The sequence below is a fragment of the Nerophis lumbriciformis genome, linkage group LG25, assembly GCF_033978685.3.
Source record: "Nerophis lumbriciformis linkage group LG25, RoL_Nlum_v2.1, whole genome shotgun sequence".
NCBI lineage: Eukaryota > Metazoa > Chordata > Actinopteri > Syngnathiformes > Syngnathidae > Nerophis > Nerophis lumbriciformis.
In genome coordinates, this window is record NC_084572.2 from 35,491,565 (window position 1) to 35,516,802 (window position 25,238).

The following is a 25,238-nucleotide window of genomic DNA, read 5'->3' on the forward strand; positions in this document are numbered from 1 at the left end:
TACATTCTGGAGACCGCCAATGAATGCTTGCCATTTTAGCACCACCCTTTCTAGACATCACAGACAGTGGAGCAAATATAAGACGTCCCTGAACTTGGAAAACAATCTGTTTACATGACTTCACCTCACATTTAAGAGACACACACAGTTACAAACACACACGTTCTTGTATTTCTTTCCTTCTGGTGACTTTTAGCACCACCCTTTCTAGCCATCACAGACAGTGGAGCAAATATAAGACGTCCCTGAACTTGGAAAACAATCTATTTACATGACTTCACCTTAGATTTAAAACACACACACACACACACACAGATAAAAATACACACGTACTTGTATTTCATACATTCTGGAGACCACCAATGAATCCTTGCCATTTTAGCACCACCCTTTCCAGCCATCACAGACAGAGGAGCAAATATAAGACGTACCAGAACTTGGAAAACAATCTATTTACATGACTTCACCTCACATTTAAGAGACACACACAGTTACAAACACACACGTTCTTGTATTTCTTGCCTTCTGGGGACTTTTAGCACCACCCTTTCTAGCCATCACAGACAGTGGAGCAAATATAAGACGTCCCTGAACTTGGAAAACAATCTATTTACATGACTTCACCTCACATTTAAGACACACACTCAGATACAAACACACATTTACTTGCATTTCATACATTCTGGAGACCGCCAATGAATGCTTGCCATTTTAGCACCACCCTTTCTAGCCATCACAGACAGTGGAGCAAATATAAGACGTCCCAGAACTTGGAAAACAATCTATTTACATGACTTCACCTCACATTTAAGAGACACACACAGTTACAAACACACACGTTCTTGTATTTCTTTCCTTCTGGTGACTTTTAGCACCACCTTTTCTAGCCATCACAGACAGTGGAGCAAATATAAGACGTCCCAGAACTTGGAAAACAATCTATTTACATGACTTCACCTCACATTTAAGAGACACACACAGTTACAAACACACACGTTCTTGTATTTCTTGCCTTCTGGGGACTTTTAGCACCACCCTTTCTAGCCATCACAGACAGTGGAGCAAATATAAGACGTCCCTGAACTTGGAAAACAATCTATTTACATGACTTCACCTCACATTTAAAAGACACACACACTTACAAACACACACGTTCTTGTATTTCTTTCCTTCTGGTGACTTTTAGCACCACCTTTTCTAGCCATCACAGACAGAGGAGCAAACATAAGACGTACCAGAACTTGGAAAATAATCTATTTACCTGACTTCACCTCACATTTAAGAGACACACACAGTTACAAACACACACGTTCTTGTATTTCTTGCCTTCTGGGGACTTTTAGCACCACCTTTTCTAGCCATCACAGACAGTGGAGCAAATATAAGACGTCCCAGAACTTGGAAAACAATCTATTTACATGACTTCACCTCACATTTAAGAGACACACACAGTTACAAACACACACGTTCTTGTATTTCTTTCCTTCTGGTGACTTTTAGCACCACCTTTTCTAGCCATCACAGACAGTGGAGCAAATATAAGACGTCCCTGAACTTGGAAAACAATCTATTTACATGACTTCACCTCACATTTAAGAGACACACACAGTTACAAACACACACGTTCTTGTATTTCTTGCCTTCTGGGGACTTTTAGCACCACCCTTTCTAGCCATCACAGACAGTGGAGCAAATATAAGACGTCCCTGAACTTGGAAAACAATTTATTTACATGACTTCACCTCACATTTAAGAGACACACACAGTTACAAACACACACGTTCTTGTATTTTTTCCCTTCTGGTGACTTTTAGCACCACCTTTTCTAGCCATCACAGACAGTGGAGCAAATATAAGACGTCCCTGAACTTGGAAAACAATCTATTTACATGACTTCACCTTAGATTTAAAACACACACACACACACAGATAAAAATACACACGTACTTGTATTTTATGCATTCTGGAGACCGCCAATGAATCTTTGCCATTTTAGCACCACCCTTTCCAGCCATCACAGACAGTGGAGCAAATATAAGACGTCCCTGAACTTGGAAAACAATCTATTTTCATGACTTCCCTTCAGATTTGAGACACACGCACAAAAGTACCACGCACAGACACAAACACAAAAGTGTTTTTTTCTGGTCACATGACCTTGGGGCGCTAACGTGAATTGTCGTCTGGTTCGCAGGCTTTGAAAGCATCCTGGAGGGCTTGTTTGGGCCGGGAGTAGTCAAAGACGTCACACTTTTCCAAGGTAACGCACACACACACACACACACACACACACACACACACACACACACAAACACACACAGTATATGAATGTATAGATACAGAATGGTATCGTAGAGATAGCCTTTTGACTAAAATGTATTTATTTTGTTTAGATGCAGGCCGATATTATCGGCCGATAAATGCTTTAAAATGTAATATCAGAAATTATCAGTATCGTTTTATGTTATTATCGGTATCTTTTTTTTATTTATTTTTTTTATTAAATCAACATAAAAAAACACAAGATACACTTACAATTAGTGCACCAACCCCAAAAAAACCTCCCTCCCCCACTAATAGTACTAACCTTTAACACTTAATTTTACTCATTTTCATTCATTGCTAGTTTCTATGTAACTGTTATTATTATTAGGGGATGTCCGATAAAGGCTTTTTGCCGATATTCCGATATTGTCCAACTCTTTAATTACCGATACCGATATCAACCGATATATACAGTCGTGGAATTAACACATTATTATGCCTAATTTGGACAACCAGGTATGGTGAAGATAAGGTCCTTTTTTTAAATATTAATAAAATAAAATAAGATAAATAAATTTAAAAAAAAATTCTTGAATAAAAAAGAAAGTAAAACAATATAAAAACAGTTACATAGAAACTGGTAATGAATGAAAATGAGTAAAATTAACTGTGGAGCAGCAGCACGCACAATCATGTGTGCTTACGGACTGTATCCCTTGCAGACTGTATTGATATATATTGATATATAATGTAGGAACCACAATATTAATAACAGAAAGAAACAACCCCTTTGTGTAAATGGGTAAGGGAGGTTTTTTGGGTTGGTGCACTAATTTTTCGGCCGATAAGGTCTCTATCAAAAAGTCGGCATTTTTTTTTAAGTGTCAAAAAGTCAGGATTTCTTTCGTCAAAAAGTCTGGATTTTCTGTCAAAAAGTCTGGACTTTTGCTGTCAAAAAGTCTGGATTTTTTCTGTCAAAAAGTCTGGATTTTTTCTGTCAAAAAGTCTGGATTTTTTCTGTCAAAAAGTCTGGATTTTTTCTGTCAAAAAGTCTGGAATTTTTCTGTCAAAAAAATCTGGATTTTTTTCTAAGTGTCAAAAAATCTGGATTTTTTTATAAATGTCAAAAAGTCTGGATTTTTCCTGTCAAAAAAATTTGGATTTTTTTCTAAGTGTCAAAAAGTCAGGATGTTTGCTGTCAAAAATTGGGATTTTTTTTGTCAAAAAGTCTGGATTTATTTTGTCAAAAAGTCGGGATTTTTTTCTAAGTGTCAAAAAGTCAGGATTTCTTTCGTCAAAAAGTCTGGATTTCTGTCAAAAAATCTGGACTTTTGCTGTCAAAAAGTCTGGATTTTTTCTGTCAAAAAGTCTGGATTTTTTTCTGTCAAAAAGTCTGGATTTTTTCTGTCAAAAAGTCTGGATTTTTTCCGTCAAAAAATCTGGATTTTTTTCCTAAGTGTCAAAAAATCTGGATTTTTTATAAATGTCAAAAAATTTGGATTTTTCCTGTCAGAAAAATGGGGATTTTTTTCTAAGTGTCAAAAAGTCAGGATGTTTGCTGTCAAAAATTGGGATTTTTTCTGTCAAAAAGTCTGGATTTATTTTGTCAAAAAGTCGGGATTTTTTTCTAAGTGTCAAAAAATTGGGATTTTTTTTCTAAATGTCAAAAAGTCGGGATTGATTTTATGGGTAAGGGAGGTTTTTGGGGTTGGTGCACTAATTGTAAGTGTATCTTGTGTTTTTTATGTTGATTTAATTTAAAAAACAAACAAACGATAACGATAATAAAAAACCGATACCGATAATTTCCGATATTACAATTTAAAGCATTTTTCGGCCGATAAAGTCTCTATCAAAAAGTCGGCATTTTTTCTAAGTGTCAAAAAGTCAGGATTTCTTTCGTCAAAAAGTCTGGATTTGCTGTCAAAAAGTCTGGACTTTTTCTGTCAAAAAGTCTGGATTTTTTCTGTCAAAAAGTCTGGATTTTTTCTGTCAAAAAGTCTGGATTTTTTCTGTCAAAAAGTCTGGATTTTTCTGTCAAAAAGTCTGGATTTTTCTGTCAAAAAAATCTGGATTTTTTTCTAAGTGTCAAAAAATCTGGATTTTTTTATAAGTGTCAAAAAATCTGGATTTTTCCTGTCAAAAAAATGTGGATTTTTTTCTAAGTGTCAAAAAGTCAGGATGTTTGCTGTCAAAAATTGGGATTTTTTTTGTCAAAAAGTCTGGATTTATTTTGTCAAAAAGTCGGGATTTTTTTCTAAGTGTCAAAAAGTCAGGATTTCTTTCGTCAAAAAGTCTGGATTTCTGTCAAAAAATCTGGACTTTTGCTGTCAAAAAGTCTGGATTTTTTCTGTCAAAAAGTCTGGATTTTTTTCCGTCAAAAAGTCTGGATTTTTTCTGTCAAAAAGTCTGGATTTTTTCTGTCAAAAAATCTGGATTTTTTTCTAAGTGTCAAAAAATCTGGATTTTTTTTTATAAATGTCAAAAAATCTGGACTTTTCCTGTCAAAAAAATGGGGATTTTTTTCTAAGTGTCAAAAAGTCAGGATGTTTGCTGTCAAAAATTGGGATTTTTTCTGTCAAAAAGTCTGGATTTATTTTGTCAAAAAGTCGGGATTTTTTTCCAAGTGTCAAAAAGTCAGGATTTCTTTCGTCAAAAAGTCTGGACTTTTGCTGTCAAAAAGTCTGGATTTTTTCTGTCAAAAAGTCTGGATTTTTTTCTGTCAAAAAGTCTGGATTTTTTCTGTCAAAAAATCTGGATTTTTTCCCAAGTGTCAAAAAATCTGGATTTTTTATAAATGTCAAAAAATTTGGATTTTTCCTGTCAGAAAAATGGGGATTTTTTTCTAAGTGTCAAAAAGTCAGGATGTTTGCTGTCAAAAATTGGGATTTTTTCTGTCAAAAAGTCTGGATTTATTTTGTCAAAAAGTCGGGATTTTTTTCTAAGTGTCAAAAAGTCTGGATTTATTTTGTCAAAAAGTCGGGATTTTTTTCTAAGTGTCAAAAAATTGGGATTTTTTTTCTAAATGTCAAAAAGTCGGGATTGATTTTATGGGTAAGGGAGGTTTTTGGGGTTGGTGCACTAATTGTAAGTGTATCTTGTGTTTTTTATGTTGATTTAATTTAAAAAACAAACAAACGATAACGATAATAAAAAACCGATACCGATAATTTCCGATATTACAATTTAAAGCATTTTTCGGCCGATAAAGTCTCTATCAAAAAGTCGGCATTTTTTCTAAGTGTCAAAAAGTCAGGATTTCTTTCGTCAAAAAGTCTGGATTTCTGTCAAAAAGTCTGGACTTTTGCTGTCAAAAAGTCTGGATTTTTTCTGTCAAAAAGTCTGGATTTTTTTCTGTCAAAAAGTCTGGATTTTTTCTGTCAAAAAGTCTGGATTTTTTCTGTCAAAAAATCTGGATTTTTTTCTAAGTGTCAAAAAATCTGGATTTTTTTATAAATGTCAAAAAATCTGGATTTTTCCTGTCAAAAAAATGGGGATTTTTTTCTAAGTGTCAAAAAGTCAGGATGTTTGCTGTCAAAAATTGGGATTTTATCTGTCAAAAAGTCTGGATTTATTTTGTCAAAAAGTCGGGATTTTTTTCTAAGTGTCAAAAAGTCAGGATTTATTTTGTCAAAAAGTCGGGATTTTTTTCTAAGTGTCAAAAAATTGGGATTTTTTTCTAAATGTCAAAAAGTCGGGATTGATTTTATGGGTAAGGGAGGTTTTTTGGGTTGGTGCACTAATTGTAAGTGTATCTTGTGTTTTTTATGTTGATTTAATAAAAAAATAATTAAAAAAATGTAATATTTAACGCATTTATCGGCCGATAATATCGGCAGGCCGATCTTGTCACACATCTCTAGTACTAACCTTTAACAGTTAATTTTACTAATTTTCATTAATTACTAGTTTCTATGTAACTGTTTTTTTTATTGTTTTACTTTCTTTTTTATTCAAGAAAATGTTTTTAATTTATTTATCTTATTTTATAAAAAATTTTTAAAAGTACCTTATCTTCACCATACCTGGTTGTCCAAATTAGGCATAATAATGTGTTAATTCCACGACTGTATATATCGGTTGATATCGGTATCAGTAATTAAAGAGTTGGACAATATCGGGATATCGGCAAAAAGCCATTATCGGACATCCCTAGTTATTATATTGTTTTACTTTCTTTTTTTATTCAAGAAAATATTTTTAATTTATTTACCTTATTTTATTGTATTAATTATTTTAATAAGGACCTTATCTTCACCATACCTGGTTGTCCAAATTAGGCATAATAATGTGTTAATTCCATGACTGTATATATCGGTATCGGTTGATATCGGTATCGGTAATTATGAGTTGGACAATATCAGATATTGGCAAAAAGCCATTATTGGACATCCCTAGTTATTATATTGTTTTACTTTCTTTTTTATTCAAGAAAATATTTTTTATTTATTTATCTTATTTTATTTTATTAATTATTTTAATAAGGACCTTCACCATACCCGGCTGTCCAAATTAGGCATAACAATGTGTTAATTCCACGACTGTATATATCGGTTGATATCGGTATCGGTAATTAAAGAGTTGAACAATATCGGAATATCGGATATCGGCAAAAAGCCATTATCGGACATCCCTAATTTAAACCAGTAAACCCGTATTTGACTAATGCTAACTGTTAGCATGCTTTTGTTACGCGTATGATTAAAAGCATAGTTTTAATCGTATGTTAGTCGTTTAAACCAGTAAACCGATTTAGTTTTAATTGACTAAAATTCCAGTAAATTTGTTCGACTAAAGTATAAAAGCAGAAAGCAGTGATTCTTAAACTATTTCCCAGAATGCTCTCTGCTGGTGTCTGACATGTTCTTCAATCAACAGCAACTTTGTTTGTTGTTTTTACCTTTAAAATGACAAAAAGAGTCAAAAATATATATTTTTAACTGCCCGAGGCACAATCGTTAGCATTCTAATATTAGCATTTTTTGCTAATTTGCCCCAGCGTCAAATATTTTTTGACAAATGATACTTGTTAGCATGCTAATGTTTTTTTTTATAGCAGTTAATTTTGTAGGTATAACCCTAGGTCATATTTTGCTAGCTAATGCATGCTAACGTTAGCATACTAGCATTTTAAACACATGTTTAAGGTACACCTCAGAGTAATTTAATTTGGTACTTGACGCATGTTAAAGTTAGCATTTTAGCATGATAACATTAGCATGATAGCCTTTTTTTGTTGCTGCTTTTTTTTTAGCATGTATTTTGGTATTTCACTAATGCTATTGTTTTTATTGCGGTTACTGCAAGTCAATTTTATTTTTTGCAACTGCGATACAATATCTACACATTTGATACCAGTATTTAGTAATGAAATTGAACGTAAATGTGATGAGTAGAGAGTAAGTCAGTAGTAATAACCAGGAGGGTTGTGATATTTGCGCACCACACGTTTCGATCAAAATAAGATTCAGAATCGATTCCCAGTTTAAACCGATTTGATTCAGAATCAATTCTTGATTCAAATTGATTCGATTCAGACTTGATTCTTGATTTATACCGATTCCATTCAGAATCAATTCTCAATTCCGACTGATTCGGTGCAGAATCGGTTCTCGATTCAAACTTATTTGCTTCAGAATCGAATATCGATTCAAACCGATTCAAATTGGAATCGATTCTCGATTCAAACCGATTCAATTCAGAATCCTTTCTCAATTCAAACCGATTTGGTTCAGATCTATTCTTGATTAATTGATGCAGAATCGATCTTCGATTCAATCGATTCGATTCAGAATTGATTATCAATTTGAACCGATTTGATTCAGAATCGATCCTCGATCAGTTGATGCAGAATCGATCTTCGATTCAAACGATTTGATTCAGAATCGATTATAAATTTGAACCGATTTGATTCAGAATCAATCCTCGATTCGAAACAATTGAATTCAGAATCGTTACTCGATTCGAACCGATTCAATTCAAACAGATTCGATTCTAGATTTATACTGAATCAATTCAGAATCCTTTCTCAATTCAAACCGATTTGGTTCAGATCTTTTCTTGATTAATTGATGCAGAATCGATCTTCGATTCAAACGATTCGATTCAGAATCGATTATAAATTCGAACCGATTTGATTCAGAATCAATCCTCGATTCGAAACAATTGAATTCAGAATCGTTACTCGATTCGAACCGATTCAATTCAAACAGATTCGATTCTAGATTCATACCGAATCAATTCAGAATCCTTTCTCAATTCAAACCGATTTGGTTCAGATCTTTTCTTGATTAATTGATGCAGAATCGATCTTCGATTCAAACGATTCGATTCAGAATCGATTATAAATTCGAACCAATTTGATTCAGAATCGATCCTCGATCAATTGATGCAGAATCGATCTTTGATTCAAACGATTCGATTCAGAATCGATTATAAATTCGAACCGATTTGATTCAGAATTGATCCTCGATTCGAAACAATTCAATTCAGAATTGATCCTCGAGTCGAAACAATTGAATTCAGAATCGATCCTCGATTCAAACCGATTCAATTCTCGATTCGAATCAATTCAGAATCCTTTCTCAATTCAAACCGATTTGGTTCAGATCTATTCTTGATTAATTGATGCAGACTCGATCTTCGATTCAAACGATTTGATTCGGAATTGATTATCAATTTGAACCGATTTGATTCAGAATCGATCCTCGATTCAAAACAATTGAATTCAGAATCGATCCTCGATTTGAACCGTCTCGATTCAAACCGATTCGATTCGGAATCGATTCTCAATTCTCGCCGATTCGATTCGGAATTGAGTCTCCATTCTCACTGATTCGATTTGGAATTGATTCTTGATTCAAACCTATTTGATTCTGAATTCATTCTCAATTCATACCGATTCAATTAGGAATCGGTTCTCAATTCTCAACGAATTGATTCTTGATTCAAAATCAATACTTTTAATAACATTGGGTGCCAGCTCTATGATTAACTACATTCCTCCATAAAATAGATACAACAAAAATAAATAAATAAAGAATTGTCCAATACCGATAAAGTAAACGCAGATGTCGATTTACAACAAAATGTCAAATATCAGCGCTGTTAATCGGTTGATCCTTAATATTGTCGGTCAAGAAAATGAACACTGGTATCGAACCGTCACGAGATAGCGGACGGTGTGTCGGTCGATGGCGGACGGTGTGTCGGTCAATAGCTGAGGGTGTGTCGGTCGATGGCGGACAGTGTGTCGGTCGATGGCGGACGGTGTGTCGGTCGATGGCGGACGGTGTGCCGGTCGATGGCGGACGGTGTGCCGGTCGATGGCGGACGGTGTGCCGGTCGATAGCGGACGGTGTGCCGGTCGATAGCGGACGGTGTGTGGGTCGATAGCGGAGGGTGTGTCGGTCGATGGCAAACAGTGTGTCGGTCGATGGCGGACGGTGTGTCGGTCGATGGCGGACGGTGTGCCGGTCGATTGCGGACGGTGTGCCGGTCGATAGCGGACGGTGTGTGGGTCGATAGCGGAGGGTGTGTGGGTCGATAGCGGAGGGTGTGTCGGTCGATAGCGGAGGGTGTGTCATTCGATAGCGGAGGGTGTGTCGGTCGATAGCTGAGGGTGTGTCGGTCGATGGCGGACGGTGTGTCGGTCGATGGCGGACGGTGTGCCGGTCGATGGCGGACGGTGTGCGGGTCGATAGCGGACGGTGTGCGGGACGATAGCGGACGGTGTGTCGGTCGATAGCGGACGGTGTGTCGGTCGATAGCGGACGGTGTGTGGGTCGATAGCGGACGGTGTGTCGGTCGATAACGGACGGTGTGTCGGTCGATAGCGGACGGTGTGTCGGTCGATAGCGGACGGTGTGTCGGTCGATAGCGGACGGTGTGTCGGTCGATAGCGGACGGTGTGTCGGTCGGGAGCGGACGGTGTGTCGGTCGATAGCGGACGGTGTGTCATTCGATAGCGGAGGGTGTGTCATTCGATAGCTGAGGGTGTGTCGGTCGATGGTGGACGGTGTGCGGGTCGATAGCAGACGGTGTGCGGGTCGATAGCAGACGGTGTGCGGGACGATAGCGGACGGTGTGTCGGTCGATATCGGACGGTGTGTCGGTCGATAGCGGACGGTGTGTGGGTCGATAGCGGACGGTGTGTCGGTCGATAACGGACGGTGTGTCGGTCGATAGCGGACGGTGTGTCGGTCGATAGCGGACGGTGTGTCGGTCGGGAGCAGACGGTGTGTCGGTCGATAGCGGACGGTGTGTCATTCGATAGCGGAGGGTGTGTCATTCGATAGCGGAGGGTGTGTCAGTCGATAGCTGAGGGTGTGTCGGTCGATGGCGGACGGTGTGTCGGTCGATGGTGGACGGTGTGCCAGTCGATGGCGGACGGTGTGTCGGTCGATAGCGGAGGGTATGTCGGTCGATAGCTGAGGGTGTGTCGGTCGATACCAGACGTCAGGCGGCGATACATGGATATCATCTTCTGTGGCAGTCAGCGTTATCGTCCCACTTTTTCTACTGGAGGGCGTTAGGTGGTGTACCTAATGAAGTGTCCTCACAGGCGGACGTTTCAAACATGGCGATGGCGTTTCGTGCCAAACACACGCGTGTGTGACGTGCACCGTGCTGACATCAGCTTGGTGTGTGTGTGTGTGTGTGTGTGTGTGTGTGTGTGTGTGTTGGTGCGTTAGCATCACGCATGAGTGAAAATGACGTCGCCGATACAGAAATATTCTAAAAATGCTGTAAGTTGTTGGGGGAAGGGGTCACATGACTCCTGGACGCCATGTTGACCTCATTCCTCCTGTGTGTGTGTGTGTGTGTGTGTGTGTGTGTGTGTGTGTGTGTGTGTGTGTGTGTGTGTGTGTGTGTGTGTGGGCGATACTGTAATGTGATTGGTTGAGACATGTGCACCCTCATCACATTTTGATTTGATGTGTTTTTACACAAGAAAAAAGAAAGTCTGTTAGCTGGCGCCTTTATTTCCCAGAATGCTCTCTGCTGGCGTCTGACAAGTTCTTCAATCAACAGCAACAAAAGAGTCAACAATAGCTGATTCGGTGCGGAATCGATTCTCGATTGAAACTGATTTGCTTCAGAATCGAATGTCGATTCAAACCGATTTGAATTGGAATCGATTCTCGATTCAAACCGAATCAATTCAGAATCATTTCTCAATTCAAACCCATTTGGTTCAGATCTATTCTTGATTAATTGCTGCAGAATCGATCTTCGATTCAAACGATTCGATTCGGAATCGATGATCAATTCGAACCGATTTGATTCAGAATCGATCCTCGATTCGAAACAATTTAATATCAGAATCGATCCTCGATTCGAACCGATTTGATTCAAACCGATTCGATTCGGAATCGATTCTCGATTCAAACCGAATTACTTCAGAATCCTTTCTCAATTCAAACCCATTTGGTTCAGATCTATTCTTTATTAATTGCTGCAGAATCGATCTTCGATTCAAACGATTCGATTCAGAATCGATCCTCGATTCAAACCGATTCGATTCAAACCAATTCGATTCGGAATCGATTCTCGATTCAAACCGAATTAATTCAGAATCCTTTCTCAATTCAAACCGATTTGGTTCAGAATTATTCTTGATTAATTGTTGCAGAATCGATCGTCGATTTAAACGATTCGATTCAGAATCGATGATCAATTCGAACCGATTTGATTCAGAATCGATCCTTGATTCGAAACAATTTAAAATCAGAATCGATCCGAACTGATTTGTTTCAAACCGATTCGATTCGGAATCGATTCTCGATTCAAACCGAATCAATTCAGAATCATTTCTCAATTCAAACCGATTTGGTTCAGATCTATTCTTGATTAATTGCTGCAGAATCGATCTTCGATTCAAACGATTCGATTCGGAATCGATGATCAATTCGAACCGATTTGATTCAGAATCGATCCTTGATTCGAAACAATTTAAAATCAGAATCGATCTTCGATCCGAACTGATTCAATTCAAACCGATTCGATTCAGAATCGATTCTCGATTCAAACGTTTCTCATAGTCACTCACATCAACGTCCCATTGGGGTTGTGAGTTTTTCCTTGCCCTTATGTGGGCTCTGTACCGAGGATGTCGTTGTGGCTTGTGCAGCCCTTTGAGACATTTGTGATTTAGGGCTATATAAATAAACATTGATTGATCGATTGATTGAAACCAAATTAATTAAGAATCCTTTCTCAATTCAAACCGATTTGTTCCAGATCTATTCTTGATTAATTAATGCAGAATCGATCGTCGATTCAAACGATTCGATTCAGAATCGATGATCAATTCGAACCGATTTGATTCAGAATCGATCCTTGATTCGAAACAATTTAATTCAGAATCGATCCTCGATTCGAACCGATTCTCGATTCAAACCGAATCAATTCAGAATTCTTTCTCAATTCAAACCGATTTGGTTCAGATCTATTCTTGATTAATTGATGCAGAATCGATCTTCGATTCAAACAATTCGATTCAGAATCAATGATCAATTCGAACCGATTTGATTCAGAATCGATCCTTGATTCGAAACAATTTAAAATCAGAATCGATCCGAACTGATTCGTTTCAAACCGATTCGATTCGGAATCGATTCTCGATTCAAACCGAATCAATTCAGAATCATTTCTCAATTCAAACCGATTTGGTTCAGATCTATTCTTGATTAATTGCTGCAGAATCGATCTTCGATTCAAACGATTCGATTCGGAATCGATGATCAATTCGAACCGATTTGATTCAGAATCGATCCTTGATTCGAAACAATTTAAAATCAGAATCGATCTTCGATCCGAACTGATTCGATTCAAACCGATTCGATTCGGAATCGATTCTCGATTCAAACGTTTCTCATAGTCACTCACATCAACGTCCCATTGGGGTTGTGAGTTTTTCCTTGCCCTTATGTGGGCTCTGTACCGGGGATGTCGTTGTGGCTTGTGCAGCCCTTTGAGACATTTGTGATTTAGGGCTATATAAATAAACATTGATTGATCGATTGATTGAAACCAAATTAATTAAGAATCCTTTCTCAATTCAAACCGATTTGTTCCAGATCTATTCTTGATTAATTAATGCAGAATCGATCGTCGATTCAAACGATTCGATTCAGAATCGATGATCAATTCGAACCGATTTGATTCAGAAGCGATCCTTGATTCGAAACAATTTAATTCAGAATCGATCCTCGATTCGAACCGATTCTCGATTCAAACCGAATCAATTCAGAATTCTTTCTCAATTCAAACCGATTTGGTTCAGATCTATTCTTGATTAATTGATGCAGAATCGATCTTCGATTCAAACAATTCGATTCAGAATCAATGATCAATTCGAACCGATTTGATTCAGAATCGATCCTCGATTCGAAACAATTTAAAATCAGAATCGATCCGAACCGATTCGTTTCAAACCGATTCGATTCGGAATCGATTCGCGATTCAAACCGAGTCAATTCAGAATCATTTCTCAATTCAAACCGATTTGGTTCAGATCTATTCTTGATTAATTGATGCAGAATCGATCGTCAATTCAAAGGATTTGATTCAGAATCGATATACAATTCGAACCGATTTGATTCAGAATCGATCCTCGATTCGAAATAATTTAATTCAGAATCGATCCCCGATTCGAATCAAATCGGTTCGAATTGATTCAATTCCGAATCGATTCTCAATTCTCGCCGATTCGATTCCAATATTGGCCTCTCGAAAGAATCTTCTCGAACAAGGGTGTCCAAAGTGCAGCCTGCAGCTATTTTTTTTTAACACAATTGTTAGCATTTTAATATTAGCATGCTAGCTGTTTTGCTGATTTTGGTTGGTATACACCTCAGTGTCTAATATATTCTTATTTGATGAACAATACCTGTTAGCATGCTAACGTTTGTTATGTTAGCTTAGATTTTTAAATTTATTTTAGCATATTTTGTAAGTAAACACCTCAGTCATATTTTGGTACCTGATGCATGCTAGCATTTTAAACAACTTTGCATGTTACAGTTAGCATTTTAGCATGATGACATCAGCATGCTAGCTTTTTTTTTTTAGCTATTTTATCAGTTATATACCTCTGTGGCATGTATTTTGGTATTTCACTAATGCTAACTGTAAGCATTCTATTGTTAGCATAGTATTGTTAGCATGCTAGTATTATTGTGTGCGTGTGTTAATGAATTCTGGGATTTTTTTTTAATTTAATTTTTAGCACATTTTGAAGGTATAGGGCTCAGTCATATTTTGGTACCTGATGCATGCTGACGTTAGCATGCTAGCATTTTAATCAACTTTTTCAGGTACCCTTTTTAGCATATTTGTAGGTATATTTTGGTACTTGATGCATGCTAATGTTAGAATGCTAGCATTTTAATTAACTTTTTCAGGTACACGCATGTTACAATTAGCATTTTAGCACGATACTATCAGCATGCTAGGTTTTTTTTTATTTTTTTTAGCTATTTTATCAGTTATACACCTCTGTGGCATGTATTTTGGTATTTCACTAATGCTAACTTTAAGAATTCTATTGTTAGCACAGTATTGTTAGCATGCTAGTATTTTTTGTGTGTGTGTTAATGAATTCTGGGATTTTTCCCCCCCTTTTTAGCATATTTTGTAGGTATAGACCTCAGTCATATTTTGGTACCTGATGCATGCTAACGTTAGCGTGCTAGCATTTTAAACAACATTTTCGGGTACCCTTTTTAGCATATTTTGTAGGTATATTTTGGTACTTGATGCATGCTAACGTTAGCATGCTAGCATTTTAATTAACTTTTTTATGCACACACATGTTACAATTAGCATTTTAGCACGATACTATCAGCATGCTAGGTTTTAAAAAAAAATTTTTTTAGCTATTTTATCAGTTATACACCTCTGTGGCATGTATTTTGGTATTTCACTAATGCTAACTTTAAGCATTCTATTGTTAGCATAGTATTGTTAGCATGCTAGTATTTTTTTGTGTGTGTGTTAATGAATTCTGGGATTTTTCCCCCCCCTTTTAGCATATTTTGTAGGTATAGACCTCAGTCATATTTTGGTAGCTGATGCATGCTGACGTTAGCGTGCTAGCATTTTAAACAACATTTTCGGGTACCCTTTTTAGCATATTTTGTAGGTATATTTTGGTACTTGATGCATGCTAACGTTAGCATGCTAGCATTTTAATTAACTTTTTTATGTACACACATGTTACAATTAGCATTTTAGCATGATACTATCAGCATGCTAGGTTTTTTTTTTTTTTTTTTTTAGCTATTTGATCAGTTATACACCTCTGTAGCATGTATTTTGGTATTTCACTAATGCTAACTTTAAGCATTCTATTGTTAGCATAGTATTGTTAGCATGCTAGTATTTTTTTGTGTGTGTGTTAATGAATTCTGGGATTTTTTCCCCCCTTTTTAGCATATTTTGTAGGTATAGACCTCAGTCATATTTTGGTAGCTGATGCATGGTCACGTTAGCGTGCTAGCATTTTAAACAACATTTTCGGGTACCTTTTTAGCATATTTTGTAGGTATATTTTGGTACTTGATGCATGCTAACGTTAGCATGCTAGCATTTTAAACATGTTACAGTTAGCATTTTAGCACGATAACATTAGCATGCTAGCTTTTTTTTAGCTATTTTAGCAGTTATACACCTCTGTGTCATGTATTTTGGCATTTCACTAATGCTAACTGTTAGCATTCTATTGTTAGCACAGTACTGTTAGCATGGTAGTATTTTTTTTGTGTGTTAATGAATTCTGGGATTTTCCCCCCCTCTTTTTAGCATATTTTGTAGGTATAAACCTCAGTCATATTTTGGTACCTGATGCATGCTAACGTTAGCGTGCTAGCATTTTAAACAACATTTTCAGTACCCTTTTTAGCATATTTTGTAGGTATATTTTGGTACTTGATGCATGCTAATGTTAGCATGCTAGCATTTTAAACATGTTACAGTTAGCATTTTAGCACGATAACATTAGCATGCTAGCTTTTTTTTTTTTAGCTATTTTAGCAGTTATACACCTCTGTGGCATGCATTTTGGTATTTCACTAATGCTAACTTTAAGCATTCTATTGTTAGCATAGTATTGTTAGCATGCTAGTATTTTTGTGTGTGTGTGTTAATGAATTCTGGGATTTTTTCCCCCCTTTTTAGCATATTTTGTAGGTATAGACCTCAGTCATATTTTGGTAGCTGATGCATGCTGACGTTAGCGTGCTAGCATTTTAAACAACATTTTCGGGTACCTTTTTAGCATATTTTGTAGGTATATTTTGGTACTTGATGCATGCTAACGTTAGCATGCTAGCATTTTAAACATGTTACAGTTAGCATTTTAGCACGATAACATTAGCATGCTAGCTTTTTTTTTAGCTATTTTAGCAGTTATACACCTCTGTGTCATGTATTTTGGCATTTCACTAATGCTAACTGTTAGCATTCTATTGTTAGCACAGTACTGTTAGCATGGTAGTATTTTTTTTGTGTGTTAATGAATTCTGGGATTTTTCCCCCCTCTTTTTAGCATATTTTGTAGGTATAAACCTCAGTCATATTTTGGTACCTGATGCATGCTAACGTTAGCGTGCTAGCATTTTAAACAACATTTTCAGGTACCCTTTTTAGCATATTTTGTAGGTATATTTTGGTACTTGATGCATGCTAATGTTAGCATGCTAGCATTTTAAACATGTTACAGTTAGCATTTTAGCACGATAACATTAGCATGCTAGCTTTTTTTTTTTTAGCTATTTTAGCAGTTATACACCTCTGTGTCATGTATTTTGGCATTTCACTAATGCTAACTCTTAGCATGCTAGTATTTTTAGTGTGTGTGCGTGAGTTAATACATTTCTAGGATTTGTTTTTTAAAAAGGTGTGTTGTTTTGTCGTCCTCCCATCCAGACTGTGAGCCTGAGGAAGTGTCTGACTGGTCTTTTGATGACAACTGTCTCTTCTGCTGCCTTCGACGCGAGAAAGTCACGGTAGGCGGAGCTAATGCTGATGGATAAAATGGCGTGTGTGCACATCCCTGCTCAATTTCCTCGATTAATCCAACCAATGAATCGATAAATTACTCGATCAATAATAGCACAAGGAGGATGCGTTCCGATATCACACATATGAACCGACACGGTACGATTCTTGGTAAATGGAAATCGATACCATACCAATTGTCGGTATTTTTGTGTGTGTTAATAAATATTAATTGTTTTTGATAAAATAATCAATTTTTTAAAAATGAGCCGATTATGACAACCGCTGTCCGGGTATTATCATTTACAAGTATGATATGAAGTTATAATTGCAGTTGCGAGTCCAAGACGTTAGATGGCAGTAGTGTATGGTTCATGGTCTTTTTTTGTGTGTTTTTGTTGCGCCCTACAAAGTGTTATCCCTGTAAGTTCTGTACTTGTTACTGCAACTTGCATCTGAGTTGTAGTTTTCACTAACAACTTTGGAGGTGCTGATCAAATCTATACACATAACACAACTAAAGTAAATACAAATAAATAAATACATAAATAACTGGGCTTATCTAAAATGTAAATTCATCCAATAAAGTTGATGTTTTAACAATAATTTTCCAAGATTGTATTATTAAATTGAAATAAAATTTAAATAAAATCCATACACATAGAACAAATAAAGTAAATAAAATACTGGGCTTATCTAGAACATAAATTCATCCAATAAAGTTAATAATTTAAAAATAATTTTCCAAAATTGTATTATTAAATTGAAATTAAATTAAAATAAAATCTATACACTTAATACAAAAAAAACAAAAAAAACTGGGCTTATCTAGAATATAAATTCATCCAATAAAGTTAATAATTTAAAAATAAATTTCCAAAATTGTATTATAAATTTAAATAAAATGAAAATAAAATCTACACACATAAAACAAATAAAGTAAATAAAAAACTGGGCTTATCTGAACATAAATTCACCCAATGAAGTTAATAATTTAAAAATAATTTTCCAAAATTGTATTATTAAATTGAATTAAAATTAAAATTAAATCTACACACATAAAACAAATAAAGTAAATAAAAAACTGGTTTTATATCGAACATAAATGCATCCAATAAAGTTAATAATTTTAAAATGATTGTCTAAAATTGTATAATTAAATTGAAATTGAATTAAAATCAAATCCATACACATAAAACAAAACAAAAAAATAAAAAAACTGGGCTAATCTAGAACATAAAATCATCTAATAAAGTTAATAATTTAAAAATAAATTTCCAAAATTGTATTATAAATTTAAATAAAATGAGAATAAAATCTTCACATAAAACAAATAAAGTAAATAAAAAACTGGTTTTATATAGAACATAAATGCATCCAATAAAATTAATAATTTTAAAATGATTGTCCAAAATTGTATTATTAAATTTAAATTAAATTAAAATAAAATCCATACACATAAAACAAAACAAAAAAATAAAAAACTGGGCTTATCTAGAACATAAATTCATCTAATAAAGTTAATAATTTAAAAATAAATTTCCAAAATTGTATTATAAATTTAAATAAAATGAGAATAAAATCTATACACATAAAACAAATAAAGTAAATAAAAAACTGGTTTTATCTAGAACATAAATTCATCCAATAAAGTTAATAATTTAAAAATAATTTTCCAAAATTTTATTATTAAATTGAAATAAAATGTAAATAAAATCTATACACATAAAACAAATAAAGTAAATAAAAAACTGGGCTTATCTAGAACATAAATTCATCCAATAAAGTTAATAATTTAAAAATAATTTTCCAAAATTGTATTATTAAATTGAAATAAAATGTAAATAAAATCTATACACATAAAACAAATAAAGTAAATAAAAAACTGGGCTTATCTAGAACATAAATTCATCCAATAAAGTTAATAATTTAAAAATAATTTTCCAAAATTGTATTATTAAATTGAAATAAAATTAAAATTAAATCTATACACATAAAACAAATAAAGTAAATAAAAAACTGGGCTTATCTAGAACATACATCAATCCAATAAAGTTAATCATTTTAAATTATTTTCCAAAATTGTGTTATTAAATTTAAACAAAATAAAAATAAAATCTATACATATAAAAAAAAGTAAAGTAAATAAAAAACTGGGCTTATCTGAACATAAATTCATCCAATGAAGTTAATAATTTTAAAATAATTTTCCAAACTTGTATTATTAAATTGAATTAAAATTAAAATTAAATCCACACACATAAAACAAATAAAGTAAATAAAAAACTGGTTTTATATCGAACATAAATGCATCCAATAAAGTTAATAATTTTAAAATGATTGTCTAAAATTGTATAATTAAATTGAAATTGAATTAAAATCAAATCCATACACATAAAACAAAACAAAAAAATAAAAAAACTGGGCTAATCTAGAACATAAAATCATCTAATAAAGTTAATAATTTAAAAATAAATGTCCAAAATTGTATTATAAATTTAAATAAAATGAGAATAAAATCTTCACATAAAACAAATAAAGTAAATAAAAAACTGGTTTTATATAGAACATAAATGCATCCAATAAAATTAATAATTTTAAAATGATTGTCCAAAATTGTATTATTAAATTTAAATTAAATTAAAATAAAATCCATACACATAAAACAAAACAAAAAAATAAAAAACTGGGCTTATCTAGAACATAAATTCATCTAATAAAGTTAATAATTTAAAAATAAATTTCCAAAATTGTATTATAAATTTAAATAAAATGAAAATAAAATCTATACACATAAAACAAATAAATTAAATAAAAAAACTGGGCTTATCTAGAACATAAATTCATCTAATAAAGTTAATAATTTAAAAATAAATTTTCAAAATTGTATTGTAAATTTAAATAAAATGAAAATAAAATCTATACACATAAAACAAATAAAGTAAATAAAAAACTGGGCTTATCTAGAACATAAATTCATCCAATAAAGTTAATAATTTAAAAATAATTTTCCAAAATTGTATTATTAAATTGAAATAAAATGTAAATAAAATCTATACACATAAAACAAATAAAGTAAATAAAAAACTGGGCTTATCTAGAACATAAATTCATCCAATAAAGTTAATAATTTAAAAATAATTTTCCAAAATTGTATTATTAAATTGAAATAAAATTAAAATTAAATCTATACACATAAAACAAATAAAGTAAATAAAAAACTGGGCTTATCTAGAACATACATCAATCCAATAAAGTTAATCATTTTAAATTATTTTCCAAAATTGTGTTATTAAATTTAAATAAAATAAAAATAAAATCTATACATATAAAAAAAAGTAAAGTAAATAAAAAACTGGGCTTATCTGAACATAAATTCATCCAATGAAGTTAATAATTTTAAAATAATTTTCCAAAATTGTATTATTAAATTGAATTAAAATTAAAATTAAATCTACACACATAAAACAAATAAAGTAAATAAAAAAACTGGTTTTATATCGAACATAAATGCATCCAATAAAGTTAATAATTTTAAAAGGATTGTCTAAAATTGTATAATTAAATTGAAATTGAATTAAAATCAAATCCATACACATAAAACAAAACAAAAAAATAAAAAAACTGGGCTAATCTAGAACATAAAATCATCTAATAAAGTTAATAATTTAAAAATAAATGTCCAAAATTGTATTATAAATTTAAATAAAATGAGAATAAAATCTTCACATAAAACAAATAAAGTAAATAAAAAACTGGTTTTATATAGAACATAAATGCATCCAATAAAATTAATAATTTTAAAATGATTGTCCAAAATTGTATTATTAAATTTAAATTAAATTAAAATCAAATCCATACACATAAAACAAAACAAAAAAATAAAAAACTGGGCTTATCTAGAACATAAATTCATCTAATAAAGTTAATAATTTAAAAATAAATTTCCAAAATTGTATTATAAATTTAAATGAAATGAAAATAAAATCTATACACATAAAACAAATAAATTAAATAAAAAAACTGGGCTTATCTAGAACATAAATTCATCTAATAAAGTTAATAATTTAAAAATACATTTTCAAAATTGTATTGTAAATTTAAATAAAATGAAAATAAAATCTATACACATAAAACAAATAAAGTAAATAAAAAACTGGGCTTATCTAGAACATAAATTCATCCAATAAAGTTAATAATTTAAAAATAATTTTCCAAAATTGTATTATTAAATTGAAATAAAATGTAAATAAAATCTATACACATAAAACAAATAAAGTAAATAAAAAACTGGGCTTATCTAGAACATAAATTCATCCAATAAAGTTAATCATTTTAAAATAATTTTCCGAAATTGTATTATTACATTGAAATAAAATCAAAATAAAATCTATACACATAAAACAAATACAGTAAATAAAAAACTGGGCTTATCTAGAACATAAATTCATCCAATAAAGTTAATCATTTTAAAATAATTTTCCAAAATTGTATTATTAATCAAATGAAAATTTTTCGGTTGGTAGAGTGGCTGTGCCAGCCACTCTACCAACCGAGCTATACCGCCCCCATTTGTCACCATGGAGACCTTTATCTTTAGTTGTTAAGCCAAAATGCTTCCATTCTCCGTTTTCTGTCTACACACTGTGTCTGCTTGTGAGTACTCTGTGTGTGTGCGCTGCCGAACATGCTCCCCTGCTCGTAAAAAAACAGCAATGTCAGGACGGGAACCGGTACTTTTCAAACAGAGTATAGTACCCTTTTTGATTCATTAGTACCGCCATACTATACTGGTACCGGTATACCGTACAAGCCTACTCTCAGTGCCGCTGGAGTGATCGGCAAGCGCCCGAAGTGCGAAGCGCTAGGAGCCGCACGTCGCGTTTTGGCGTGAATTTTAGGACCGGCGCCGGAAATAAAGCCCGGGGATTGGTCGCCGGTCCCTAATTGCACAAAACATGGTTTGAAGTCCTTCTGTCTTTTAAATATTGGGGGAGGGGGCGGGGCCTGGAGAAAAGCAAAGGGGCGGGGGTGTGGTAAGAAAAGCTCGTAGACCGTCTCTTGTTTTTACATTTGACCCTGCGCTGACCTTCAAGGTCGGCCATCTGCCTCCTAAAAACATCCCCCCCTCTCCCGTCCCCCCTCCCATCTGTCCCGCTAAGGGGGCGTGGTCTTGTTCCTCACACGTTCGCTCGCCCGCCGATTGGGACGGAGAAGGAGGGGAAAAAAACGAGCACGGCGGTGACTCTACGAGATCGCCGCGTCGCAAATCACGTCGCGAGTAAAACTCGAGGCGTTCGATACTGCTTCATCTTTACGCTCAAAAGCGCTTGTCGTTGCCGCGGCTCGTCAGGGATTCATTGATCCCGAGCCTCGCGCGCCGCCTTCGGAACGCCAGCCGGAGCGAGGCCTGTTAAACCTGCTCTTTGTCTCGCGTCATTAACACACACACACACACACACACACACACACACACACACACACACACACACACACACACACACACACACAATGGCAATGACTGCTTCCCCAACATGCTGACTCTGCTTCCTGCGGTCCCACTTTATTGGACAAATGACCATATTTGGTCTTGGAAGTAAACGGTCACTCAGCCAGTGGGAAAAAACAAAATAAAGATGATGAATTATTGAATGAAAATTCCACACGACATGTTTTCTTTTATCAGGGACTCGAAGTGACATTATTGTTGAGCTGGATCAGGGGTGTCCAAAGTACGGCCCCGCGGGATTGTGATGAGGTTTTTTAAGAAATCTGGCCGCATTCATGACATTTCTATTTATTTTAAAATCCACTCATATGCCGATGAGTCGCTATATTGTGGATAACATTAGTAATTCAGATCTATGACCATTTATCATGCTTCGAACGGAACTAAGCGCAGGATCTAGTTGTATGACCCAATGCAAACAACCTTCCCGAGTCATGGTGCAAAAAAATAATTGAAACAAAATCCTACCAACAGTGTTATGGACACCTCTAATCTAAATGATCTAAAATTCCTTTTTACTAACCAATACAAAAAAATCATTTTTGTACTTTTTTTAATCCAACTTGAATTTATTTTGATGCACGTTTTCTACCAAAATGAATTCAGAGGAAATACTTTTTATTATAATATTTTTTTTTATTTTTTATTACAAAATGACAAATGTAACATAATCAAAACTGGGGATGTAACAAAATGAACATTTCATATCACGGATATTGTGACCAGGTGTCATTATTATCGTATTGTGTTGTCGATTGTGTGTGTGTGTATGCACTCACTGAAATATTTTAGTCAAGTTTTATTTTTGTTTTAAATTACTATAATAAATTGTCACACAACATACTTACTTGGCAGAAGAAATAACAAGAAACATTTGGGTTACAGAAAAAAAAAAAATATATATATATATATATATATACAACATAAATATATATGTATACATCTATATATGTATGTTTGTATACATATGAATGTATATATATGCATGTATGTATGTATATATGAAATATATGTATGTATGTATATGTGTATATATGTATGTATGTCTATATACTGTATGTATGTATGTATATATATATATGTATGTATGTATATATGTATATATGTATGTATGTCTATATATGTATGTATGTATGTATGTAAATATGTATATATATGTATGTATGTATGTATATATGTATATATATGTATATATGTATGTATATATGTATATATATAAATAAATATACACATATATTATGTATATATTTATATATGTATGTATGTATGAATGTATATAAATATTTATATATATGTGTGTATGTATATATGTATGTATGTTTGTATGTATATATGTATGTATGTATGTATGTATGTCTATATGTATATAAATTGTATTTATGTATATATATGTATATATGTATGTAAGTATACAGTATATGTATGTATGTATGTATGTATGTATGTATATATATGTATGTATGTATATATGTATGCATGTATGTAAGTATATATGTATACATATATATTATATATATATTTGTATATATATGTATGTATGTATGTATGTTTGTATATATATGTGTGTATGTATATATGTAGTATGTATATGTATATATGTATGTATATATGTAATATGTGTATGTATATATGTATGTATGTATGTCTATATGTATATAAATTGTATGTATTTATATATATGTATGTATGTATGTATATATGTATTCATTTGCATATATATATATATATATATATATATATATATATATATATACAGTATATGCTAAAACTGGTTAGTTAAGGGCATTAAAAATGCGACCAAATGATTGAGTTTGAAATGTGGAGGGGAAAAATAATGCTCTTATAATCGGGCTTTGGGTCCTTTGACTGCTGCCCCCTACTGTCGGGTTGCTGACCTGCCATCGCACCAAGTCAGGGGCCCGGGTGAAGTCATGTGACCAAATTGACCGTTTTGGTGTGACGGTCTTTGCCGCCGTTCATGTGCCTTTAAAAAAAACGCTCACGGTCCTGGCCGGTACTGACCCGCTTCTTCCCCTCCGTGCTCCGCAGGAGCGAAGTGCCGAGGTCTGCGCCGGCAGCCAGGTGCTGTCGGAGTGCCACGACCCCAAACAGGAGCGGTCTCGGATCAGCCGGCTGGAGAGACAAGCTCAAGACTTCCTCAATGCTGTGTTCCACAGGAAAGGTGAGCACACACATTTTCTTGTAGTTCTTACCTTCTTGAGACCTCCCAAAAATGCCTACCTCTTTAGGACCACCCTTTCTAGATATATAAATACTTGTTTTTACAACATTAATAATATATACATACTATGCAAATATAAAAAAGGTAGCCTTTTAGTTATTTTAATTTTTTTTGAATTTTTTATTTGTAATTGGTTTTTAATCTTCATTAGTTTTAACAGTATGTCACTATATACATATTTAATTATTTATTTACTTTTCTAAATTAATTTTGGCCAAA

General features: G+C 33.6%; 1 protein-coding gene across 2 annotated transcripts in view; it reads left to right on the forward strand.

Annotated features, from left to right (window-relative positions):
• The window catches only part of lcor (ligand dependent nuclear receptor corepressor), a 175,070-nt gene that overhangs the window by 127,092 nt on the left and 22,740 nt on the right, over nucleotides 1–25,238 (forward strand). For both annotated transcript variants that reach the window (XM_061984296.1, XM_061984297.1), the window contains exons 2-4: nucleotides 2,195–2,260; nucleotides 17,197–17,276; nucleotides 24,827–24,959. In XM_061984296.1, coding sequence (XP_061840280.1) covers nucleotides 2,195–2,260; nucleotides 17,197–17,276; nucleotides 24,827–24,959 — 279 coding nt within the window. The remainder of the gene's footprint in view (nucleotides 1–2,194; nucleotides 2,261–17,196; nucleotides 17,277–24,826; nucleotides 24,960–25,238) is intronic.